The 23,999-nt window shown below is 36.8% G+C and overlaps 1 protein-coding gene across 21 annotated transcripts in view; it reads right to left on the bottom strand.

Moving 5' to 3' along the window:
* MYT1L (myelin transcription factor 1 like) overlaps window positions 1–23,999 on the bottom strand; it is a 301,410-nt gene that overhangs the window by 46,807 nt on the left and 230,604 nt on the right. For 10 of the 21 annotated variants that reach the window (XM_027896219.1, XM_027896220.1, XM_027896218.1 and 7 more), the window contains 8 exons: window positions 22,734–22,824; window positions 20,312–20,419; window positions 16,948–17,159; window positions 10,825–11,072; window positions 8,309–8,545; window positions 6,474–6,595; window positions 6,049–6,111; window positions 5,483–5,551 (listed from right to left, as the gene is read on the bottom strand). In XM_027896219.1, the coding sequence (XP_027752020.1) occupies window positions 5,483–5,551; window positions 6,049–6,111; window positions 6,474–6,595; window positions 8,309–8,545; window positions 10,825–11,072; window positions 16,948–17,159; window positions 20,312–20,419; window positions 22,734–22,824 (1,150 nt within the window). The remainder of the gene's footprint in view (window positions 1–5,482; window positions 5,552–6,048; window positions 6,112–6,473; window positions 6,596–8,308; window positions 8,546–10,824; window positions 11,073–16,947; window positions 17,160–20,311; window positions 20,420–22,733; window positions 22,825–23,999) is intronic. The other 11 variants (XM_027896223.1, XM_027896225.1, XM_027896229.1 and 8 more) reach the window with 2 other exon arrangements.

Raw genomic sequence — 23,999 nt, 5'->3', positions numbered from 1 at the left:
CCTATCTAACAAGGGAAATGTTTCTATGGTGTTTTACTAATATATCCTACTAATTTTTGTTTCTGGACTTTAATTTTTTCTTTTAGAAGGCCTAATTTTTGCCAGATGTCTAAAGCAAGGAGGAAGATAGTATTTTTTCAAATTTTTTTTCAATATTTTATTTTATATGTTCATAAGAATAAAAACAACAGAAGCTCTCCATTTCTGGGAGGGAAACCCTTTTTCCCAGTTCTTGCCTAGCAAACTACAGTAAAACTACATCAATAAGAATCAATAATAGAGATTATAGTACTATGGAAGAGCATCTCCTAGAAGTATGAGGTAAGGATATCCTTCCTATCCAGAAAAAAACCCTGTATTTCATGGAGTAGTTTTTGCTAGAAGAGTCACGGCTAACAGGGAGAGCTTCAGAGAAGTTCACTTTTCTATCTGAACACTGCTAGGATAACACATCTGGGAACAGGGAGACAAGGATGAAAGGAAATTAGGAGAAAGAGTAGCAGATGATCAGCAAGAATATGGAAATTAAGGCAGAGTGACACAGAAAAAAGATGGAGTCACAGAAATTCTAACTCACTTCCTTGTGGAGAACATGGAAAAATAGACTGAGGTCCTCACTTTGAGTTAAGAAGAGACGTGGAAAACAAAAAGCTTTCATTGTAATGAGGGAAAGAAGACTGTACTCCTCCCTGTAAGTGCCATAGAGAAATACAAAAAGACATCCACCACAGAAAACAATGACATGAAAAATCCACACAGGTGCTTTGGAATTGAAGGATTGGGCATATTATAACAGTATCAGAGAAGCATCCAAATTTGCAGGCACCTACTCAAAAGGCAAACCTTTCTGAGGTTCAGATTCTTTAATATAAGTACTAATGGGATTTTCTGGCAGAAAACTGACTCAAAGAAATGAGGGTAAATGTTGACAATGTGATATTCAGTTCCGTGGCAGACCAAGCAGTTACCCATGGCCTTTGAAAAACTGTGATTATTTTTACATCAAAGTAGCACTAAGTAGAACTAAGGTTGTAATTTTCTGTGAGTCTCTGGTACCTGAGTTCTCTAGTTCCCACATTTGGCAGGACACCGAGTAAGAATGTTCTCAGTCAGTGTGCTGCATTTTGTCTGGGATTGATTTCTGATGATCAAAATGTGTCCTTTTAAAAACAGTAATTAATTTTAGCTTTGAGCTGTTGTTTTGTTTGGTTTGTGCTCTTTTAAATTTTATTTTAAATAAGATTTAAAGTGCTTCAAAATGTTACTTTTAAATAGTATTTATAATTCCACAATGGAATTACAGTTTTGAAGTAATTGTAACTGCTAGAGAAACCTGCTATGATAAGGAATAAATAAGGAAAACTGATAAGAAAAAGCCCCTGGGTAAGATTAAACTGGGTTTAAATTATGAATATTTTAATATTGGTAGCTGTCACTGGGTGGGCTGTTAATTGCTTTCTCATCACAGCTAAGCTTAGTCATCAGTTTAGTATCCCTAGGTCCTTTAAAAATTAGTTGTTTTTCACAAGTACTATAAACCAAAAATTTTAATACTGAAAAGTTTGGATCCTTGCCAGACACCCCTTCTGCAGAGAGCCTTAAAGCTGCTGACCTGGGTTTTTGTTCATTTGTTCTTGTTTTGGTGGTTTCGTTTGTTGTTTTAGTTGGATTTTTGTTATTTGTTTTGTTTTGATTTGATTTTTTTTTCCAGCAGCAGTAACTGAAAATTAAAGCAGAAGAAATTTTTCTATTATTTGGAGATCACTAACCAGGCTGTGTAACTGCTTTGGTCTGCTAATACACTATGCACAAAGATTCTCGTGTTTCCACCTGGGTGAAAGTGGAAAATCAGACAATCTGCATGGCAAACCTGAGCAAGGAGCCTTACAGATGAGAAGCATGGATGGTAAGGAATAATCTTGCTGACTCTGGAACAATTTAACTGAAAACTGTAACATTAGTGTTCTAGGAGCTAGGAAATGTGGGTGATGGAATCCTGGAACCACAACTACCAAAAGGCAATACAGTAAGCATAACTGTTAAGCAAAATAAACTTTCATCTAACCTTTTTGGATTCTTATATTATTTGACTGATATTATTCAGCAATATTATTTGAAATGTCTGCTATTTTATATTTTAGATGGGACACCAAAAGAATCAGTATATTAGCAAAATTCCAGTTAGAATGCTGCATTATACACTATTTGTGTGTGTTGTACAATACACAAGGAGATTATGTGTTGGTAAAATGTGATATAATGGCTTTACCAGCACATATGTGCTACAAGGCAAAGCCACAAAAGTATTAAATCCTTCCAAACGATGCAGTCCAGAAATATGATCCCTATGCTACACTATCAACTCTTCTACTGCACTATCAACTGTTATCTGTACCCCACATATTAAGAAAGTATTTGCCAGAAATCTTTATGGAGGACTGGAAACAACTACATTGAAAACCTGAACAAGAAATAAAAGATGAAGAGATGAGAACAGTACAGATTGGTAGGAACAGGACAGAAGGAATCTGCCTGGGGTATAGGCAAAAAATGTGTATTTCCCTCCATAGCTTGGGGCAGGAGCCAAGGTTACTGATCCTCACTACCCTTCTGCTGTCAGAAAATATATATAAAACATACCAGCAATGTTCCCCACCTCCTCCTGGTGCCCACCCATGCAGACCACTAAACCTTCCTACTGCTGTTTGCTATGACAGCAGTCCAGGTGACCTGTATAGCAGATACCAAAAGTTTCCATGGTGGCTGGTGGCCTGACAGACAGCCAGTAGTATCCCATACTGTGGAATGGTTTCTTACAGGCTTGCTCATTTTAGAAACAAGGAAATTATACTCCCAGACTCACACACAGAAATATAACAGATGTAAACGAAATTCTTCACAGTTCAAAAATTTCAAAATCAAATTCACTTATGTAGCTTTGGTTTAGCTGCTTTGTGCATACTCGTTACATTTACATGATCACATCTTCTTCCCTCTTAAGCAGAGAACAAGAGCATAAATGAGAGCTCTATAAAGGATGCTGCCTTCCATAGGACTCCTACTTCCCTGCTTTCAAATATATGTGAGATATGCTAAGATGGTTTATTTCTGTCTCTGTACCAACTTCACAGGATGTAGAGACAGAGGACAATAAAAATATAAATGTGATGGAGGCTGGAGATGGGCTGATCAGACAAGGAGCCTGAGATAGGGAATAATGTAGAAAAAATTATGAAAAACAGGGCAGAGCAAATGGGCCAAGTGGAAGCTGGGACTTTTGGGGTAGGAGAATGGACGTCTGGCTGTTCTGAAACACTGGACTCTGTCCCACTTTTTAGAGTTCATCCCTTTTCACAAAGGGTCAATCACTCAGCATGTAGATTTGCTGAATTCCCACAGCTCCAAGCAAATTCAAGGGAACTCGGCTTTGAGCCTATGCAGTTCTCTACAATGTGAAGAATTAACAAAGTAAGCCCTGAAAGCATCCAACTGAGCAATCAAAATTATATGCCTAATTTTTCTGGCTTTAAAATGGGGATAATACCAACACCGACTTATGTCAGAGTATAACTGAAGATGAAAATAAATTAATTCTTTTAGAACTGAGATAAATTAATTAGGAAACATGCAATGGTAGTGACAAAAGCGTGAGTGAATTAGTAGTTACATCTTCAGAGTGCAGTTTGAGAAAACTGCAGTGAATAACAGACAGGGCCTCACATGGGATAATGAGGAAAAAAGAAGAAACTCTGCAGTAGCTTAGGCAGTGGTTACTGTCTACCCTGTGCAATGATTTACTGTTATCCTGTGGAAAAATACAGGATCAGAAAATGAAGGGTTGCCATATAATGCAAATGCAAAAGTGAACTGAGTTAAGTAAGCCTGATGAAAATTCTGGTATTTTCAAACTTAGAAGAGTTTTATGTGTTCAATAGGTATAATGATAACTGTTAAATTAATAATTTATACTAAATGCTAATAAAGAATAGATGCTAAACCTAAAAATATATCTTTAAATTAATCATGTTCTCTTTGCTTAGGCAAAATTTGAAATAGGTAAAGAGAATGGCATGAGACAAAATGAGGTCTCAAATCTAAGTGTGTTTTTTTTTTTCTTCATGGTCTCTACTAGATAGGTTTGATGTTTGAGGAAGGAAGAGAAGATGGGGTAATTCAAAAAGACAAGTAGAAACTTTATAAAGGGTTAAAGCAGCAAACTATGCGCTTAAAATATTCATGCTGCCTCAAGAGTTTTATCTATGTTTTGTTTATGTATTTACATTTCCTCAAATTTCTACCACTTGACCCATCACAACGCAAAATCCAGGTCTGAATCTGAGTTTCTCTGGGGTGTGCATATGTTTCTCTGCTTATACTTAAATATTTTCCCTGATCTCATTTACATCCCCTTTTGCATATCCCATAGCCTTCTGGCAGCATACACCAGCATGACCTTAGCTAATAATTTCAAAACATTATTTTTGACTGTGTGGGAAGGAAACTAAATTTTGCACATATTGTTTACATCTAGCAACTAGGACAGCTAAGACTAGAGAGCAATCTTATTCCAGCAGTTTTCTCATGCTTGCTTTCTAATTTTTTCCATGGTTTACATCAAGATTTGTTTTGGGTTTTTTTTCATGAGGGTATCTAGTGAACTCAAGAAATGCTATTTGAGGTACTCGTGTACTTCTTAGCATGGCAGCATAAGCTATCCATTCATACTTTTTCTACTCAATTTTCCTTATTTCTTGTGAACATCATTCCATGTTAACCAAAGTACCAACACAGGAGTACCACTATCTCACAGCACTAAGAAATGCTATAGCTCTTTCACACAGAGAGTTGCAGTAGAGTATATGGTGCAGGAAGACAGAGCAAGGCTAAATCTCATGATTCTCTAACATTCATTGTTCACAACGGTTAGTCCAAAGAACTGAAAGGAATTGTAAAGAATTAATTTTAGGTAGGGGAATGACTAAGTAAACACTGAAAAACATAGTCAAATGAGAAAATGCATTAGACTGATAGCAATGATACGAACCTGGTGAAAATTATGCAAGCGTTTGAGAAAAAAAATTTGTTTTCTCTTCCCTCCAATCTGCATCTGAGAAACTACAGCGCTTTACTGCTTGTGTAATCAGAAGTGTTTCATCAGTCTAATTGTATGAGAATTTTCTGTTCTAACTACCAAACCGAAGTTCAGAAAAAAAACGAATAGGAATTCAAACTTTTAGATGAAATTCTGGAAGTTCTGACTTTTCTCCATCCCTATATCTAGTGAATACACAAAAGGAAATGCTATTTCAACAGACTTATGTATAGAGCCCCCCTGTATGGAATTTCTTTAAAAAACTTCAATGTATGTTCAGCCCCTTCTGCAGCAGCTCTCCAGACGGCATTTCTAATTTCTGATACAACTATACACAATTTTCAGTAAAATAAATATTTATAAAGAAAATATTTTTTCTTTATATCTTACTTGAGTTCTTGTGAGCTTGTGGCCAGCATACTTCGAATGCTTTTGTCAGCCAAGGGACAGCCAGATAAACTGTAAGACATGGCAGGACATACAAGTATGTTAATCTTCTCATTAGCTGAACACTCCCAAACAAACACAACATAAAAATTAAAAAGTAAAAGTTTGTAATGCAGAAAAGCGATGGGGCAAGTGCTGTAATATTGAATTCTGTAATATAGTTAACCCTCTGAATATATTTAGTTATCAACGTTACTTCCAAAATTACATACTGTAAATGGTCTTGTTTGTTTGTTTGTTTCTCTATGAACTAGAAAAATATAACAAAAATATTTGAGATTCCTGGGTTAACTACTTAAATGCTTAAGAGTACTTTGGAAATTTTAGTAATCTATTTAAAAATAAAAGACGTTTATACAACACACAAATTAGCATGCTTTTAAGATCAACATATATTACTCAAAGGGTTAACACATAGTTCAACGTTTTACTTTGACAGCATTGTTGAGGTAAGCTGAAAACAATAAATTGAAAAGACAGAATCCACCATGAAAAAAATGAAGTCACACCTTCTATGTGAGGCGTAATTACCAGTCACATGACCACTCCCATCACACCCTGGTGTTGGACATCTGCCACCAAACAAAAACAAAAACAGCCAAAATAGTAAGTATGTTTAAAAAAAAACTTTTAAAAGTTTCATTGTTTCCAGTTTAGCTGCAATGACTGCAAGGGGTTTTAAGCATCCTAATCGAAAAGCTGCAAAATGAACCGGTTTAAATGAAAATGGCGTCTCAATACAATATAGCATCATTAAGAACAAGCAAATACACATTAGCTTATCACTTTACTTAACTGGCAGTTTGAAACATTTATATGCTGCAAATGTTGCATGCTCATACTGCAAGGCGTATATGTATTCGTTGGTTTAAAAAAAGACAAAGAGAGAAAAGGTTAAAAGGAGAAAAATAATTTCACCTCACATTATGCTTACGTTATTAAATCCTTTTTGCTCTCTTTGCATTGAGGGTATTTGGGTTTAGGACTTGGGATTGTAACTTCACCAGGATACCTTCTTTCTTCAAGTGCCTCTTGGAAAGGATCCAAATCTTCTGGCTATAGGCAAATATATACACATTAATTTCAGCTAGATGAGGTCACAACTTACATAAAATAATGCAAAGTAGAGTCATCAGATGGTATCTCCTTCTTATACCATTCTGACAGAGAAAATTAGAAATTATTTTATATTATTTCACTTATGAAACTTTTGAATTATATTTGAATATTTTGATGAAGACTTCACAATATGTGAGCTATATATTTTATTTAACTAGAAAAGAAAAAATAAGGAAAAAACCCAGCTTTTTTTATAGTTGTCATATTATTTTGCTCTAAAAGACTGCTTTTTTTCCCTAAAGTCACCACAAAAGAGTGGAAAGGCAAAATAGATGACTGAATACAGTATCTTACGCATCAAAAAGCCGCCTTAAATAGCATTTTTAAGGACTTAGATAATCTCAGAGATGAAAGAGGAGCAATCTTAACATTTACACACAGAATCTCAATCTGGGACAAATCTCAACGGATCTGTCTGGCAAAATAGAATGATATAATTTGTAATTTACTTTCCTGATGTATTCATAAATTCAACCCTATCTATTTCAGGATTGTAGTGACTGAATGCAGGGATTCAGTGATTCCTGCAGATGGTGCTATGAACACCACAGTAGAAATAGGCAGTTCTGCTTGCTCTGAAAGAATCTGCTGCTTTACCTCACATTTCCTTGGCAGTGACAGATTTCCTGCCAAGTTCAATGAAATGAATAGCAAAACCATAAGTATCACCAAAGCTAGGATGCATTGAGGGTATCTAGTGAAAATGCCACTGTGTTGTATATTTCAAGGATACTGAAAACAGTTTTACATTTTAATTAAAATTGGCAAGAGATGTGCTACACACAAATGATTAGCCTGATTTTCTGTTATAAGCCAAGAAAAATCAATCTATAGAAGTCTTCAAACAGCTAAATTGAATTGAGGGCAGGATTTTAAGCTGCATCATGGATAAGGGTTAAAACCTGATGGAGAAAAGCAGTGGCACTGAACCTTGTCAGCAGACCTCTTCAGTGCCCTGTCTATACTTCATTTCGAAGAGTAATACAAATTCACTAGCATATTTTCTTTATTTGACTCTTCTGTTTAAAGGGTTTTGCTGTTGTGTTGGTATTATGAATAGAAAAGTAACATTGATTTCTAATATTCCTTCACTGCATTCTTGAAAGAAGGTATTTCATTACTACAGGCCCTTACACTTAGGGTTATCAAGAGCATGTAAGAACCCCAGAAGATTAGCTGAAAGAGTTGAAATTTTACATTATCCTCTGCTGCTTTTGTTTAAATTGATTTCTAAGTAACACATGCCTTCAAATACTCAGCACATCATTTATGGTTTTCAAATTCAGAAGAATATCTTGTCTTCAGAGACGATTATCCCGGTATTGCGCGGTTATGTCAACTTGCTTTTACAAAGTAACGTAATCTAGATATAGCAAAACGTCTTTACTGCAGAAAATATTTGTTAACAATCATGTTAGAAAACATGATTCACATTCATGGGTCAAATGTTGTCTATGGAATTTAGTCACAGATCAGATGTGTGCCAGCATGATACAGTCCTAAAGATTAACCAGCAGAAAGTCCTTTTTGTAGAAAACCACCAGTTTTATCACATATTAATTTTGTTTCCTATTTCTCTCAAAATTTTAGAAAATTATTGAATTGCCAAAATTAGACTGCAACAAGAACTAATAGATGAAAAAGACATACATTAATCTCTTTGGAATCATCTTCATCTATCCTACTTGGCTTCATTTTAGTGTAGTCCACTGGCAAGTCCCAGCAGTCACCCTCGTTCAGTTGGTAACACCGGTTATTCATCACGGCTTGCCGCTGTGGGGACATGGGCTCCAGTGGTGTCAAAATGGTACAGCAACCATCTCGCTGCCTCTGCTTGTTCATGCTCAGATCCAACGTCCCATTTTCATCGACTTCCATATCAGGATTCTGTCAAAATAAGAAAAATATTGTTAATTCGGCTTCAGCAAACTGCTACCTCTTCTTCAATCTGATTGCCTTGCAGAGTGATAAAATGCTTTTCCATTCCTGTATGGATTGTAAGCATTGAGCCCCCTCCTACACATAGCATGATGCTGTTACACAACATTAATGCTGTTAAAGTAGATTTCTTCCTGAATGGCTGATATGATGGTTTGGGGGAAAACGGGAGTGTCTTCAGTACCCCTCCTGTCACCCAGCACATAGGTGCAAAATCTCTTATATAAAGGAGAAATCTCTAAAGGTATTTTCTTGCCGTCAGTTTTATATTCTTGATTTATTATGTTACAGGTGAGTACCTATGAGGCAACATCTGCATAATTCTTGTTCTTAGTCCTGACATCTGTCTGGGTGATTGGAGTAACAAAAACCAGCTAGCATCAAATAATCTTTGTTTCTTTCTTTACTTAACATTACCAGTCAATGCTTGAACAGATAATGTCAGAAAATTGAACAGGAAGGGAGGGTACCAAAATAAGTCCTTTTAGACACTATTTGCCAATGAGGAAATGCATTCAAATTTCACAGCTCTTTCCCTGCAGATGAACACGTACTAACATGTCATAAATCTATCTTGATAATAATTTGTGCCAATTTCTGTGACAACTGAGGTACTGTGAAAAATGGGGCAAGTATGGGCTCTGACTTTTTCTTTTGAAGAAATGAACAAGGGTTGTCTATTATATTAGCTGAGGAGAAGTAAGACTCTTAAAATGAACACAAAACAAAAAAATTGAAGGCAGATAAAATAAAAATGCCAACAAAGAATCCCTTATCCTTTCAAAAATGAAATGTTCCATGAGGTATTTGGTTTCAAAACTAATGTGAATGTGACCAACTCCTTGTATGCCTGGTGACTTTCCCTCCTCTTTAGTAATAACAGTGCTGCAAGAAAGTACCGTGAATGCAAATCTCTTTGAATTACTGCCTTTTGTCAGAGCTTATATCTAATTGCTACTATCCTGCCAATTTAATTTAGAAAATACTTGTTTTTCTTCTCAGATTCATTCCTTCAGTTTCGATATAAAGTGATGCATTAGGAAAGAGGTCCTTTCTGGTTTGGACACAGAAAATTTTTAGCATTTTATTCCAACTTCTCCCATCATGTTGATATAGAGGACAATTGCATTTATTTATATGTGAGAAAGAGGTTTCCCTCTTGAACTGTATTAAATAAATTAATGTAAAAAGCAGCATTTGAAAACTAAATTGCTGACCATTCTGGCTTAAGTCATGATTATTACTAACATCTACTGCTACAGGTTTAATTTGTTATGAATGATTGAGGGGCTTTACACGATAAAGGGAAGCAAACCTTTGCTAAATGCAGAGGAACAGAACATGTCTGCCAGCTCGAAAGCTCCCTACAAGCGCAATAAAAATGTTTCCTCTGCACTGCATCTGTCTGCTCAGCCATCTAGTGGTCTCCTGTAGGCAACACTGTACTGTTTGCTTGTGCATGTTAAATACTTCTGTCTGAACAGCTATCAGAGCCAGAACTTAGAAGTTTATAATGAAAAAAATTATCTCCCAAATATTCAATGAATGTTAATACAGTACTGTTTTTTCTTAATACAGAAAGCTTAGTGACAAAAGCTTTTATTTGTATCTGTACAGCCATTTTATAACATATTGAGGCTCTATGAACAGACATTAGTGACCCTGCAATACTGTTAAGCACATTTAAAGTCACCTGCACCAGAGGATTTGTTCATTTCAAATGTATTATGCAGTGACTTAAGAACTGTGATATTGCAAACAGGCAAGAAATTGTAGCATACAGTAGCATAGATTTCTTTGTACTAAATCATACAATCTTAGGTCCCATTTGTGACTTTTAAATGAAAATACAGAGTTAAATCCTAATTCCTTCACAAAATCTATCAATCGATTTTTTTTTAACAAAAAAAAAAATCAGTAGTGCAATCAATACCATTTGAGCAATCCAAACATATTTTATAATTAGAGTAAGAGAGAAATCAAAAAAAGGAGTACATGCTATTAGTATCATCCTTTTATAAAACCATGGGATTTCCTGGGATACTTGTGAGCAATTTCTATCTTTCTTTTTTTTTTACCTCCTTGCTTTAGCAGAGCCACCAGAATATGCTAATTTTGAGGGGAAAAAAAAAAGGCAAGATGTATTAAAGCTATTCTCTCTATCAGGGCCACAGAGCAAGTACAGTTAAGATAAATCTTCATCAACAAACAGAATTACTAATTTTTACCCTTGCACAGAGATCCTGAGGCTTAGTGGAGAGGTTCTGAGGCATCTCCCTGCAGCGAGTGGAGAGATTCAGAATAGCAGTAGCAGCCATGTGCGCTGCCTCCATGTCATGAGTATAGTCAAAGCTGCTCTTGCTGCAGGTACTGCTGGCACTGCTGCCTCCACCACAACTCATATTGCTGCTGCTGCTAGGGGCATAACTGCTTGTTGTGCTGCTGGTTGGACTTGAATTCTTACAGTAGCGTTTAGCTGTGGGAAGAAATATGACAAGGATGACTCAAAAGAAGGAGCATTCTGCATAAGTGAAGAGAAAAACAAACTGCTGGAGGTGAAATTTATAATGAGGAACAGTAACCAACGCCAAAAAAAAAAAAAAAAGCCCGCAATAAGAATGATGGCTGTATTTCTTGATTTCTGTCTGTGAGTTTTATATGCTACATGTGTAAACTTGTATGAAATAACCTCCTGTAAAAATCTGCATGATGTGACCATGAATCGTTCTGACAAACAGGCTGGATTTAGATAAAAATAAAGACACAGAAACACTGCTTTTACCCCACATATATAGTCAGACATAAGGTACGATCTGCTCGGCTCATTTATTTTTATTAATGACAGGCAACGTAATACTACAGGACTTTTTCCTATTTACATGAGCAAACTGTTAATTTAAGGCCTAGACTCCCTAAAGCTACTGGACATCAAGCCCACGATAAGGCTGATGGGCTTGGCCTCTGGGCTACAGTTCCACCCATATATTCTCAAACACTCCACGCTTCCTAAAAGCTTTTTTTCTCCTATGTCACAGGCAAGTCTTATGGCTATGGTCATCACAAAGGAAAGGAGCACTAAAGAAAAAAAAGGTCATTGTCACGTGTGAGTTTTACCATGACTTGCACAAAGGCAGAAGCAGTGGCTGTTTAAATGGTAACAGGGACAAAGTGAAACATCTCCCCCCTTCAAACAACCCAAGCACCTACAACTCTTGATAAAAACAGTCAGGATCAAAACACCCCTTCCTGCTCACACTGAGGGCAGTGATGCCCAGCTGTACTCCGACTAACAGAAGTTGCAGGCGGTCACAGGAGAGCCAAGGCACTGACAATGCTCAAGTCCAGCCTATCTAAATACAAGGCAGCATCGTTGCTGCTTTTAAGTAATGCTCTTTGCAGCCAAAGATATTATAGCAACAACAGAAAACAGCCCTATTAGCCCACTTATTTCTCCAACCCTCTTCCCAAATGAACTGTTTTAAAAGTGTTCATAAAAAATGCAAGAAAGTATGAGCTCATCTCCAAGATCTAAAAGTTTATGTATTTTCATTAAAAAATAAAAGTCAAGGTCAGAGGATACATACATGCATATTACAGCAACTATTTCCCCTTAAGATGTAAATGCATACTGCAAAGATCGTACCTTATAGCACAGTGTAACAATAACCAACTAGCATGCTGATTAGAGAGCTTTACAAAAAAGGTCAGGCCTTAGCTAAAGCTTTTCTGTGATGGGCTCCATTTAAATGCCAGGCTCTTCAGTTGTATTTGTCGGAGCAGACATACATATAATAATCTGCTCCCATGAGCACAGCCCATTTGTGAACCACAGGCTGCTTTGGTAGGCAGGCAGGGTTCAAAAGAAGAATGTGAAAGCAAAATGTCTCTGCTAGAGTTTATGTCATTCTCCTTTCTCTAAAAAACTGAAAAAAAAAATCATGGTGTTATTTTTACTGCAAAGGAAATAGTATTTCACTGAAATGGTAACAGATGGAGTTTTCTCAGGAAAGCCACATAATGCACAAGGTGTGATTTTTTTTTTTTTTAATGAAGTGAATGCTAAACATTCATTACATTTCTTTGTTTTGAACACATAGTAGCACTACTGTAGCAGGGTATCCACTAATAATAAATTTGTGAACTGTTTCTCAAGAGTTTAATTATTAATGTAGTAGTCAGTGGTGGTTTGAGTAAAAAATCAGCATTTATCCATTGTTACTTTGTTATAGTATCCAAGACACGAGAACTTTCTTATACTTCAGGAAGGAAATAACTGAGTAATTCAGTTTCTACTGTGTTAACACAGCAAGCACCCTGTACCACTTGTCAAATTAGAACTTGTCAAATTAGAAATTTTCAAAATACATATGTACAGATAAGACTTTTGTCATTTGCAAAAAAATGTTAGTCTTGTTATAGTAGGTCACATTTAGACAGACATAAGAGACATACTAAATGAGAAATTATATATATCTATATGAGAATGTGTGCTAAAGAAAGGGAGGGGAAGAGGCAGCTTTATACATAGAACTAACCATCAAAACCTCACACAGGCTCTGATATGGACTCCTCTGTGGCCTTGGTCAAACTATAATACTCCTCAAATTCATTTTCCCGATGAATAGAAAGTTGCTCCTAAAATTTAGTTGTGTTGCGATTCAATTGCAAAACACTTTGAAGATGTGAAGTGCTATAAGCATGCTACACAATTATTAGCTTTCAGATGACCAATAATTTAAGCAAAACTTAAAGAGAAAAGGCCATGGTTATTTTAACTTTACTGTAGTTGTACATTTGAAGATGAGTCACATAACCCAGACCGTTCATTTCACATTAGCTTTTTAGGAGAAACAAAGATCATCAATTTGTAATTAACTAAATCATGTTCTTTGCTAATACAGGGAAAACTGCATTGTTTCAATAACAGATAATTCTGCTTGATACATTGCCCACCCATGAGGCACCAGGTTTTGGAAGCTCTGCAGTCCACCCATGCTTTGTGATCCAGAGTGAAACAAAATGTGGAGAACATCTTTCCCAATAAATAACAGACACAGGTCTAACCAGCTGCATGCCCAAACTGCTCTTCCATCAGACATCCCTGGGGGCTGATTACAAAGTCTACAGGCTTCTTCTACTAATTAACAACCGAGGAGTGGGAGAGATCCCAAATACATAAAAGCCCAAAGGAAGATATTTGGAATGGAATTCAATTCTGCCCAAGCATCTCCATCCCCAATGTTGTCTAAATACTGAATGTATTATGTAAATTAATTAAAGTTTCAACACTTTTTCTGACCTGCACAATAAAAGATTCATCTCACCTACCTTCAGATATCTTACCTACTCATTATAGGCTTCCTATGAAGGCAGTGGAAAAAAATAGGAACTTTCAGGCAATGATTCACCTCCTTCTGAGCACTTCAGAAGGACATGAATTGAATCAGAGAAGCGTCTACCCTTCTTCTTGAATGCAAAAGGGATGCCAAGCTTAGACGTACGTGCTGACATAATAAAAGCCTAGATATGGTCAGATAAATCTCAATCGCAACATATTCCCAGTGTTTTGACAAAAGGATCCAGGCCTACTAGTGGAATGAGAGGAACTCCTGCCATCACCTGAGCAACTGAAGGTTTTGCCATCACCTCTGTCTGCTGTGTCCAGCTGTTCTTATCTTTACTGCTGTATACCATAAGCCCAACATCCAATACACTATGAAACTGGTTTCAAAGGAAAAACAAGCCCACAAATACAAGATTTCTCAAGAATTATCAGATCATTCTACCCAACCAAAAGTTGGTTGGGTTTACATTTTCTGTTTTTTAGTAAAACTTACTGGAAAAAAATAACAAGGAAACAATCCAAAGGAGCTATTTATGTTCATGTCACTCATCATATATTTACTGAACATATAATCCCTTTCTCTGATGATGAAAATACAGCACTAGCTGACAATTAAAAAAGGACTGAGATACAAAGCTACTGATTTTTCATATTCTTGGACTATTTGTCTCATATAGTCAGAACTAAAGCACTGTTTACCTGCACATTCCCCACAAAATCTTAGGCTTACTTTCAGGTTTTTCAGAACTAAATCTGCTTTTATATAAACATGTTTTGCTGATATACATAACAGGTATGCACTCTGCACCTCCATAATGGCTATAGTAGCAATAATTATTTTTTTATACACAAATATAAAATCACTTCTAAATACTGTAAAGTTTCTTGAGGAAAAGTGGCTCTTTTAAGTGAAGAGGCTCTTCCTGAAATCTCCTTCATATTCAGTTATTTACAATAACTGTCAGCAAAATCCTTGATCCATTCAAAGTCAGGGCCAAAACTTTGACTAATTTCATTGTGCTTAGGATTTCATTTCATCATTCTAAGAATTCAACTGATTTTCCTGAGCCAATTTAAGGCAAATATGATGGAGTACTCACAAAATTCCAGAGAGATGGGAATCCTAAAGATTTGATGAAAATCACTAATAGCGTACAAAGAAAAACAGAATAGGGCCCCACCTCTGGGACCACATTGGCAGGTCTGTCTGGCCAAACAGTGCACACACCACTTGGAACCAGGTACAGTGTGTGTTGCCTCCTGCAGAGCCAGGAATATGGAACAAATCCATATGGAATTAGCCTTTGTGGGGCAAACAACCTGCTGCAGCTTAAATGGGCTTCAGTTGTTCTGAGCACACAAGAGCCCCTTATACTTGCTACATCAGCAAGAATACTGTATGTACAAATCACATATATAGAGTGTCCCTCAGTCCTCTCTGGCTCACATTACCAAGCAGTGAAGCAACTGAGTCTTGGTCTTATAGCTAAGTAAAATTCCTGTTTATATCAAAGGAAGATAAGTGTGGATAAAGAAAGTGACCCCTACCCCTATGTGCTTTTACTATTTAAGGCCACTGTTAAACTTTTGCTTAATGTTACATGGATTTTTAAATTCTGGTGATTTTGGAAAAAAAGTGGAGTTTGTTATTATTTGCTGAAGAAGAAGCCTTAAACGAGAAAAATATGTATCAGTTGCCTAAGTATCACTAATTTGATCTAAAAATAAGCTTTTTCACAGGATCCCCAACAATACTCTGATTCTTTCCTTTCTACAAGAGTAGATAGAATATATACACAACATTCAATATCTCATTTATCTTATATTAATGTATACTCATTACCTTCCTTACTCATTACCTTCCTAACCACAGTCAGAGTCAGTGCTATACCTTTAATCCCATTATGATACAGACATATAAGATGAAGGTATGAGAGAAGAAAAAAAAAGGCACTTTTACTAAAAAGTAGTTTGCCTTTCACGAGCCTTCTCCTTTCTGCTATAGTTCAAGAACATGCCTGTTGATTATATAAGAAAGCAAAATATCCAAAATATCAGACATGTGAAGGCATGTACATTCAGTACTTTTGAATATCAGAGTCTGTGTTCAGGCAACAACAGAAATTGTTGCGTATAGTATATTTCTTTCTGTGTTTCTAAACAAAAATCTGACACCTGCCTGAAATTTCTTATGGCAGTCAGTGAATGGTATCAAATTTTTTAACTGAAAAAACAAACAAACAAAAATTGCTAGCATTCAAAAAAAAAAAAGAGATAAAGTCACAGTTTACTTTTATATATATATACACACACATATAATATATATGCATATATAAATGTATTGCTTGAAAAATTCCTGATGTCCTCAAAAGCTACAATTCAAATCCTCCTTCTTTATCCTACTGTTCATTTTTCTCCCCTAATAAAAATCCTTTTGCCTGACTGACCCCATCCATTGCCTTATCCTGAACTGAAGCAAATTTCACCCTACTCCTATACATGTTACTTATGTTAGGTTTTCAGTGAATCCAACTGTTGTATTTATGAGGAAAAAATAAGCAGAAATGCCTCATTAAGTAAGTAGTAGTGATTTCTGAAATGCAATGAGACCCAGGTCTTCTACTTCCATATCCCCATAGAGCAAGTATGTTATCTTTATGGGTTACCTGAACTACTGTACAGAGGCGAAAATCCTGATGTGGCCCTTGAGGCCAGGACTCCCAAAGAGCAACATAAGGACTCTATTACTTAGTTTTTATTGCCATCTCAATACATCCCAGGAGCTTAATAGCTGGAGATGTTCTTTTGCCAGTGCAACAATTCTGAAGCAAGCACCGTATAAAACATCACTTTTTAAAAAAGGCCTTTAAAATAACTTACACATGACAGCATTCCTCATAATACTGTATGAACATGAAAACATGTCTTATTTGTATGATGTTTACATATACAACAACATGATTAACTGCAAACTTGTCTCTCATGTATAAGAGTGTGCACCTCCTACCATCATATCCTTTGGGGGATATATCCCTGGATTGCACCTTGGGAGCTATGGCTCTCTTGCCATAGGCATGGTTGTCATAACTGTTATATTCAAACGAAGTCTTAGAGTATTTCTCTAGTTCCTTGGCCAAGTTGGAGCGGGGTGTGGTGGTGGGGACATTGTTTCTGTAGCCATACTGAGGGATCTCCAACTGCTTAACAAAGCACATGGGCCTAGAAATTAAAGATATGTACAGTTTGTTAGATGCAGTTCAGTTTACTATGTCTGTGCATAATTTATAGTTCAGATTAGAAAATCTTAGTTATTTCTTGTACTCAAGAGACAGCAATATATTATTGCATTTCCTTAGTTTGGTTATTTTCAGCAGACAAACAATAAATATTTTCTTGAACAATGCCTAAACAAAATTAATTCCAATACCACTAAATGTTTCCTGCAGCTAAACTTCAGGGTTTCCCTTTCCCCATGGAATTGCATCACACAGAAAACATTTTTTCTTTTGGGAGGTGAATTAAAGAGGGCCAAGCAGACTGACAGAAGAAGTTTGGACAAATTCCTTTAAATGTCAGAAAGAAAAAATAGAACTGGAAGCTCCACTTAATTAATGGGGTTTCCTCTGAACTTCTTTTAACTTTCAACAGAGTTGTATGATGTTTTCCTGTGTGCTTTCAAAAGGAACTAGTCCTGTTTCTTCCCTCAATATAAAAATCCATGTTCATCTTGAGAAATACACAGGAGAGTCTCACAAGCTCTGCTGACTCTGAGCTGCTGCCTTGCAGGTCCTGCTCACCCTTAAATGCAAGGTTCTGGTAGGAGCTGCGATTCCTGATACACAGATGCACACCTCAAGGAAGGTCCTGAGAATGAATACAGAATAAAACTGCTTCAATTTAATATCTCTTCCATTTAAGATGAGAGAGGACAGTCAAGAAAAGCCCTGACTGATGTCACTCAGCAGTTGGAGAAACTCATGAAATCTCAGTGAAAGAATGCTGTAGTGAACTCCACAGACACGTTTCTTCTGCATGTGGACATCAGTTCTCAAAGCAGGCATACGAAGGTCAGATCCTGCAAACCCTACCTACGTAAGAAAATGTTGTATGACTGGGTCATAGGAAGTAACTGCTACACAGTGCTGCATGTCTACCTACTGCATTTAGCAGAAGGTGAAGATGATGAGCAGCACACCTGAGGTGCTTCTGCTGGAATCAAGAATCATATAATCAAGCCTTTTTAATATTTTTTCTTCTTTACTGCATTTATAACAGTCATAGGATCATAAATTCAGTTGAGACCGGAAGTATCATCATGCTGACTGACAAAATGAAATGTGATAAATAGTAAGAAATAGATTTGGAATATTGTATCATGTTTTTTGTGAATGAATTCATTTTCATAGAATTTAATCAGGATATTTATGTAAAGATCACCCAAGAAATCATATTAGTCATACTACTCCCTTTGATTTATGTATGCTCATTCCTGTAGACACTTCTTCCTCACAAAATACAGTGGGCTTATTTATACAATGAGCTGATATGAATAACAGTTTGATCCTGTCTCAAGATAATCTACATTTAGCTAAAAGACGTGCAATTCAGATCCTGTACAGTCAATGAAAATCCAAAATCTCAGCGGAACAGAAGATGTGTGATTTCTTTTCAAGTAAGAACTTTCAAATGCAGGTGGGATGGAAACTGGGATGAAGACAAATATTCAAGATTTACTCTTAAAACATCTCTGTCTGCCCATCAATTGCCTGCATGCAAATATTATAAATAGCTGCCAAGTTCTTCATCTTAAATACTTCAATGAATTCAAGGTAAAAGGGAAGCAGGAGACAAGATGAAAAGCATTATCTGAGTTGCCTATAAAACCTGAAACACAAGGCAGCTCAGAAGCAAAGTTAAGATTGCAGAATAACTTCCTAGGGAGCTTACCAGCAAACAAGATGTTGCTTTTGAGCAGTTGTCTTCTTTCTATGGCAAGTGACTTCAGTGGCTTCCCTGTAATGAGCAGTGGTAAAAGCCACTGCATTTTTGATCTGTCTTTTTCTATCAAGTGAGAAACTGTTTTATTGCCTCCAAGAGTGGTTTTATTTTTTTTTAAATAATCAGATTTGAAGAATCTTTCTCTAAGAAGCCTATCTGGGATGTTGAATGCTGAGCTGCACAAAACTGAAATAGGGCAGTTAAGATAAAGCCCACCAAAAACAATCCAAGGAAGGAAAGCAAAGTCAGTAGGAATGACAAAAAGTCTTCTTAGATGTGAACTGTAATTCTATGATCTCAGCTCTATTGAACGACTGATTTTTGACAAGATCATCAAGATCAGATGAACTTTTAGGACAATATCAATAGAATGATGTTGATAATACAGTAGAAAAATTTCTTTTTAAGCAGCCCTATCAGTTTTAAAATCTAGAAGACAGTTAAATACTATGAAATCTATGGGATAAATGGGAAATTTTGGGAACTAAAGCTGCAGCACTTCCTCCACGCTCTTTGAGGCAGCTGGGAAGGATGTATCTATCCTAGCCCACAGCTATTGCAGTATCCATGGAGAAATTCTGCAGCTCTTGGGGCATCATCAGCATAAGGCTGGTACACTCATGCAGAAGTTTTGTTCCTTTACATGTATCCTTAACACTTCAGCTCCTTAGAAATAATATTTTTTCTACCCACATATCTCAAAAGAGGAGACAATAGCACAAAGCTGGGTACAGTTTTGTGTAAATGCAGAATCACATATGGATGAAGAAAAGGAGTATAATCCTATAAAACTGGTTCAAGGTCCTTACCATATGAAAATTTAGGACAATTTTTCTCTCTTTCTGTCCTTCCTGGCAGAGAGCAGGGAACAGAGACAAAGAACTAAGCCTGGCATTATGATGGAATCTAAGCTATACCTGTCATTTTTCCAAGTGTCCTGACAAAAGGTGTACTCCCAGTCTGGTAATGCACATAGGGCTTCTGGTTTAATTTAAACTGATATTTACTAGTAAAAGCCTGCTGAAAAAACCAAGACTTACCGGTAAATATTAGTTTATTCCCAAAAGATACCAACTTTTTTCACACTGTTCTTAGACTTTGCACTCCAGCAGTCATCTTTACACCAAACAATGCCTAAGACAAAAATGAGCTTTTCAGCTTTACATGTATTTGCCAAAATAATTACCAACCCTCCCCCATGAAAATTGAGTGGGAAAAATACACTGTGAGAATTGGATCCAGAAGCCCTAATTCTAACTCTTCTTTAAAGGAGATATATATGTATATACAACGTATATAAATATAAATTCTCAGATTAGGTGAATGTGTGATGAATTCTGCATAATAATAAGTATTATAGTGATTTCTAATACCTTAAAACCCGATCTGATGCCTGGTTTGATTTTGACACATCACAGTTCTGATGCTTCTCTTGAGCTTTAGCCAGTTTCTCTGCTGCAGCAATAGGACATCCAGAGAGGCTGCAATTACAGAAAGGAAATTTAATTGTCTTGTCCTGCATAGTTTCACATTATAGCACTGATCCAATTACTCCTTCTCCTCCTTAGCCAGCATCAGGAAGAATCTGAAGGAAAAGGGTTTCCAAAAGCATTTTGGTCATGTGTATTTTCTCTAGAATAGACTTCCTTTCTTCTGCTTTCAAATTTGCATGGTAGATCTTACATCTGCTCTTCTTCTCTGACCGTACATGGGAAGATTATTCATCGATGTCAGTCAGTGAACATGCCAGCAGGAGAGGAGGATATAAACTCAAATCTACTGTGCAGCTCTGCTAGCAGACTTGTGACCTTTATGTATCTCCAAATGTTGCCAATGAAATGGCCCCTGAAGATGATTAAACGACAACACACCATATAGGCCAAATCTTCTCCTGCTTCACAACTCATTCAGTTCCACTAACGCCAATCTTTTTGGTAGGTATATAAGTGAGTGCAAAATTTGGCCCTGGGTCTCTAAATCTACAGTCAGCTATGTTAAACTGAGTGTTTGTTCATGAATTTCAGCCACTAAAGTATGCTCTCTAAGAGTAGATGATGTAACACGAAAAGCACTTCTGCACTGGAAATTCAATTAATTTGCAAATGCTGAACTCTTCTTGAAGTGGCAATAATAAGCTCGATTCTTCTGTAAAAGATTTAGAACAGGAAAAAATAAATATATTGATGCCAGCAGATGGTGCTCTTAGTGAAGTTGTAAAACCTTGTGACCTGATAACGGAGGGAGTCCTTTCCTTGCTATAGTCTATTGCATGCTTATGTGACCGCAGCTCTCTGTGCTCTCCACAGGAAAAGAAATTAAAATGAAAGGCAAATCAGTGCATTCCCAGATGTTCCCTTCTTTACAAGAAATAAGTGGAAAAAAAAAAAAAAAAAGAAAAAGAAAAAAGGGAAGTAGAGAAAAATGCCCCAAAAGCTGCAGAAAGAGGTGAGCACAGACTGCAGACTGCTCCCCCCTAGCCTGCCCCTGCTGCCCTAGTTCTGCAGAAGGGTGAGGGGGCTCTGTGTGTTTTGGAGTCATGCCAGAGGGCAGCTGTGCTCCACTGACACGCTCTTCCTCAGACACCTCAGATATTCCAGTAGATATTCAACCAGAAGTGAATGCTGCTTCAAGCAGCAGTAATTCCCATAGAGCCTTCTCAGAGGTTTTTGCTGCATTTACTGGCAGCATCACTGCAGAGAAGAAAGAGGTACCCGAGCTTATTGCAGACAGGCTGGTACCCGCAAGAGTCTTCTGGGAGACATGCAGCTACTATCAGGCGCTGCAGTAACCCAGAGCTTGATAAGACTGAATGTCCAGTACCTGTGTAGCCCCTTAAGCCTTCATGCCACAATTAGCAGTAAAAAGGAATTCGGTAACAGGAACCTTGCATAGTTCCTTTTACCCTCTTCCCTACACTTCCTGGATTTTTTTACATTGTAAAGAAATAGGCAAGATTTTATTATTGTTCTGGGGGAAAATTATGTTGTGCAAAGAATTACAGTAACATTTTGGTAATTTTCTACTTTGCTTGACAGAATTTAATAGGCACAAGCATCCCTTCACTAAGAATATCTAATCTTAGGAAACTACAGGGAAGTTTCTTTTTTTCCCTTGATCTTCTCTTTTTTTTTTTTTTTTTGCTAGAATACTTACTTCTAATAATTCTGGCTTCTCATTACATTTACCTGGTGTTTCTTAAACAGACAAAATTCCCAATCAGTTTTAGCTGATTAAGGACTCTGAGGTTGAGACTGTGGTCAGTAAGAAAGCTAACACTCGTAACGTATGTGTACTTCAAATGCCGCTTCTCATATATCACAAAAAATCCCACTTTTAGAATTAGAGTGGATTTTTTCATGCACTGTAAAATAACAACTTAAGAGAGTGAAGTGTGAGAATAAGAAGTATGTCCTACTCCTGATGACATGGACAGACTCTTCCTTCTCCCTGCAACACACCCATGAGGAGCCATACCATTTGTTTTGTACCACTGCTGTTCAGCAAATATCAAAACAAAAAGAAAAAAAAATCCACTCAAAAAGCTAAGGATGCCTAGAATGTCTTCTGTGGATCAATTCACCCATACTACAGCAAATGCACACTCATCCTTCTCAGAAAGTACATGAATAAATGTTACTCTTTAAAATGGATAAAGCACACGAAGCACCATCTGTCAATCTTCAGAACAAAACAACGACACACACACTCACTCCCCCCCGCCAATGGACTGCTAGAAGGGCTGCAGTTCGGAGGCACTGTTCCCTCTACATTGGTGTCCAGCGATGGCATCCTTACCTTCGGTGGGAATTCCTGTTGCTATTTACGTGGCCCCGGCCTGTGCAGCCTGGTGTAGGACACTTAAGAACATTTTCATGCATGGCAAGAACTTGACAAGGAGAGTAAGAGAAAACAGCAGAGTATGAAAACAAGAAAAAAAAAATCAAATCCCAGTATATATGAAACCATTTTAAAACAAAGCAGGATTCATTAACAACCAGCATTCCTCAAAATACACGTGACACACATAGCCAATAAAGCCTGATGAGGGAAGTAAGTATTGTGACCCTATGCTTATTAACACAGGGCAACAGTGAAAGGTATGGAGGTTACAGAACCTATAAACAAATACATCTCTGGTGCAGCAGTGGAGCAGAAGACACCCAACATCTTCTTTGAACAAAACTACTGAGCAAAGATCAACTCAACAGTAAAGGGTGAGCTAGCAACTGTACAATACAAAATTACAGACTAGAAAAATTCTTTCAGGAAATGTATGTATTCATAATACATAGCTTTATAAACACAGTATCCAACTCAAGAGCTGAAAATCTGCTCTTAAGTTACACTGGTAGAACACTGATTTATTTGAAACACACCTCAGTACAACCCTGAACAGAATTTAACCCTAACTATAAGGCAGCCCAATTTAGCTCGGGGCCAGTTCTGCCCAGTTCCACATAGATACATCACTCATATCTATATGATGAGCAGAACGGGTCCTTTAATTTTTTTGCTTGTATTTTCTAAAGATGTGAAAATTGTAATGGGTAGATTTTTTTTTTTTAAATACTAAGAACCAAAAAATAAGCACTTAAAAATTGAGGGATGGCAGGAAAAAAAAAATTGAAAAAGAAATAAGTGGTACAAGCTTAAGCAAGTAAACTGATTTACATCTGCATCCACCGCAAGCTGGATGGAAAACTTACTCCAAGTCTCCTCAGAGCAGTACTCCTCTAAATCATAAAGCTCATGCTATGAAGTGCCAAATTATCAAGAACTTTTTGGGAACACTGAAGAGTTTTTTATGACATGAGACATATCTGAATTCATGTCTTGAAGCTGGATGACAGTATATCACTGGATGGAAAAAGGCCATCCAGCCCTTGCAAAGTTCTGGTTTTCCCACATAAGTTAGTCTGGAAGCCTGTATTTAGTTCTCACTCGAAAAAGATCTAATAAAATCAGCAGACACCTTGACTGAGTTAAGAACTGAATAAAAGCTGTTCAGAGACTTGAGAATTAAACCATGTATACTCATTAAAAGATAACCATCATCATCAT

The sequence above is a fragment of the Empidonax traillii genome, unplaced genomic scaffold (genome assembly GCF_003031625.1).
Source record: "Empidonax traillii isolate 1590-97213 ecotype Southwest subspecies unplaced genomic scaffold, ASM303162v1 scaffold488:size1064334, whole genome shotgun sequence".
NCBI classification, from domain to species: Eukaryota; Metazoa; Chordata; class Aves; order Passeriformes; family Tyrannidae; genus Empidonax; species Empidonax traillii.
Note: the sequence above shows the minus strand (reverse complement) of the source record. Positions and strands in the feature narration are given on the sequence as shown.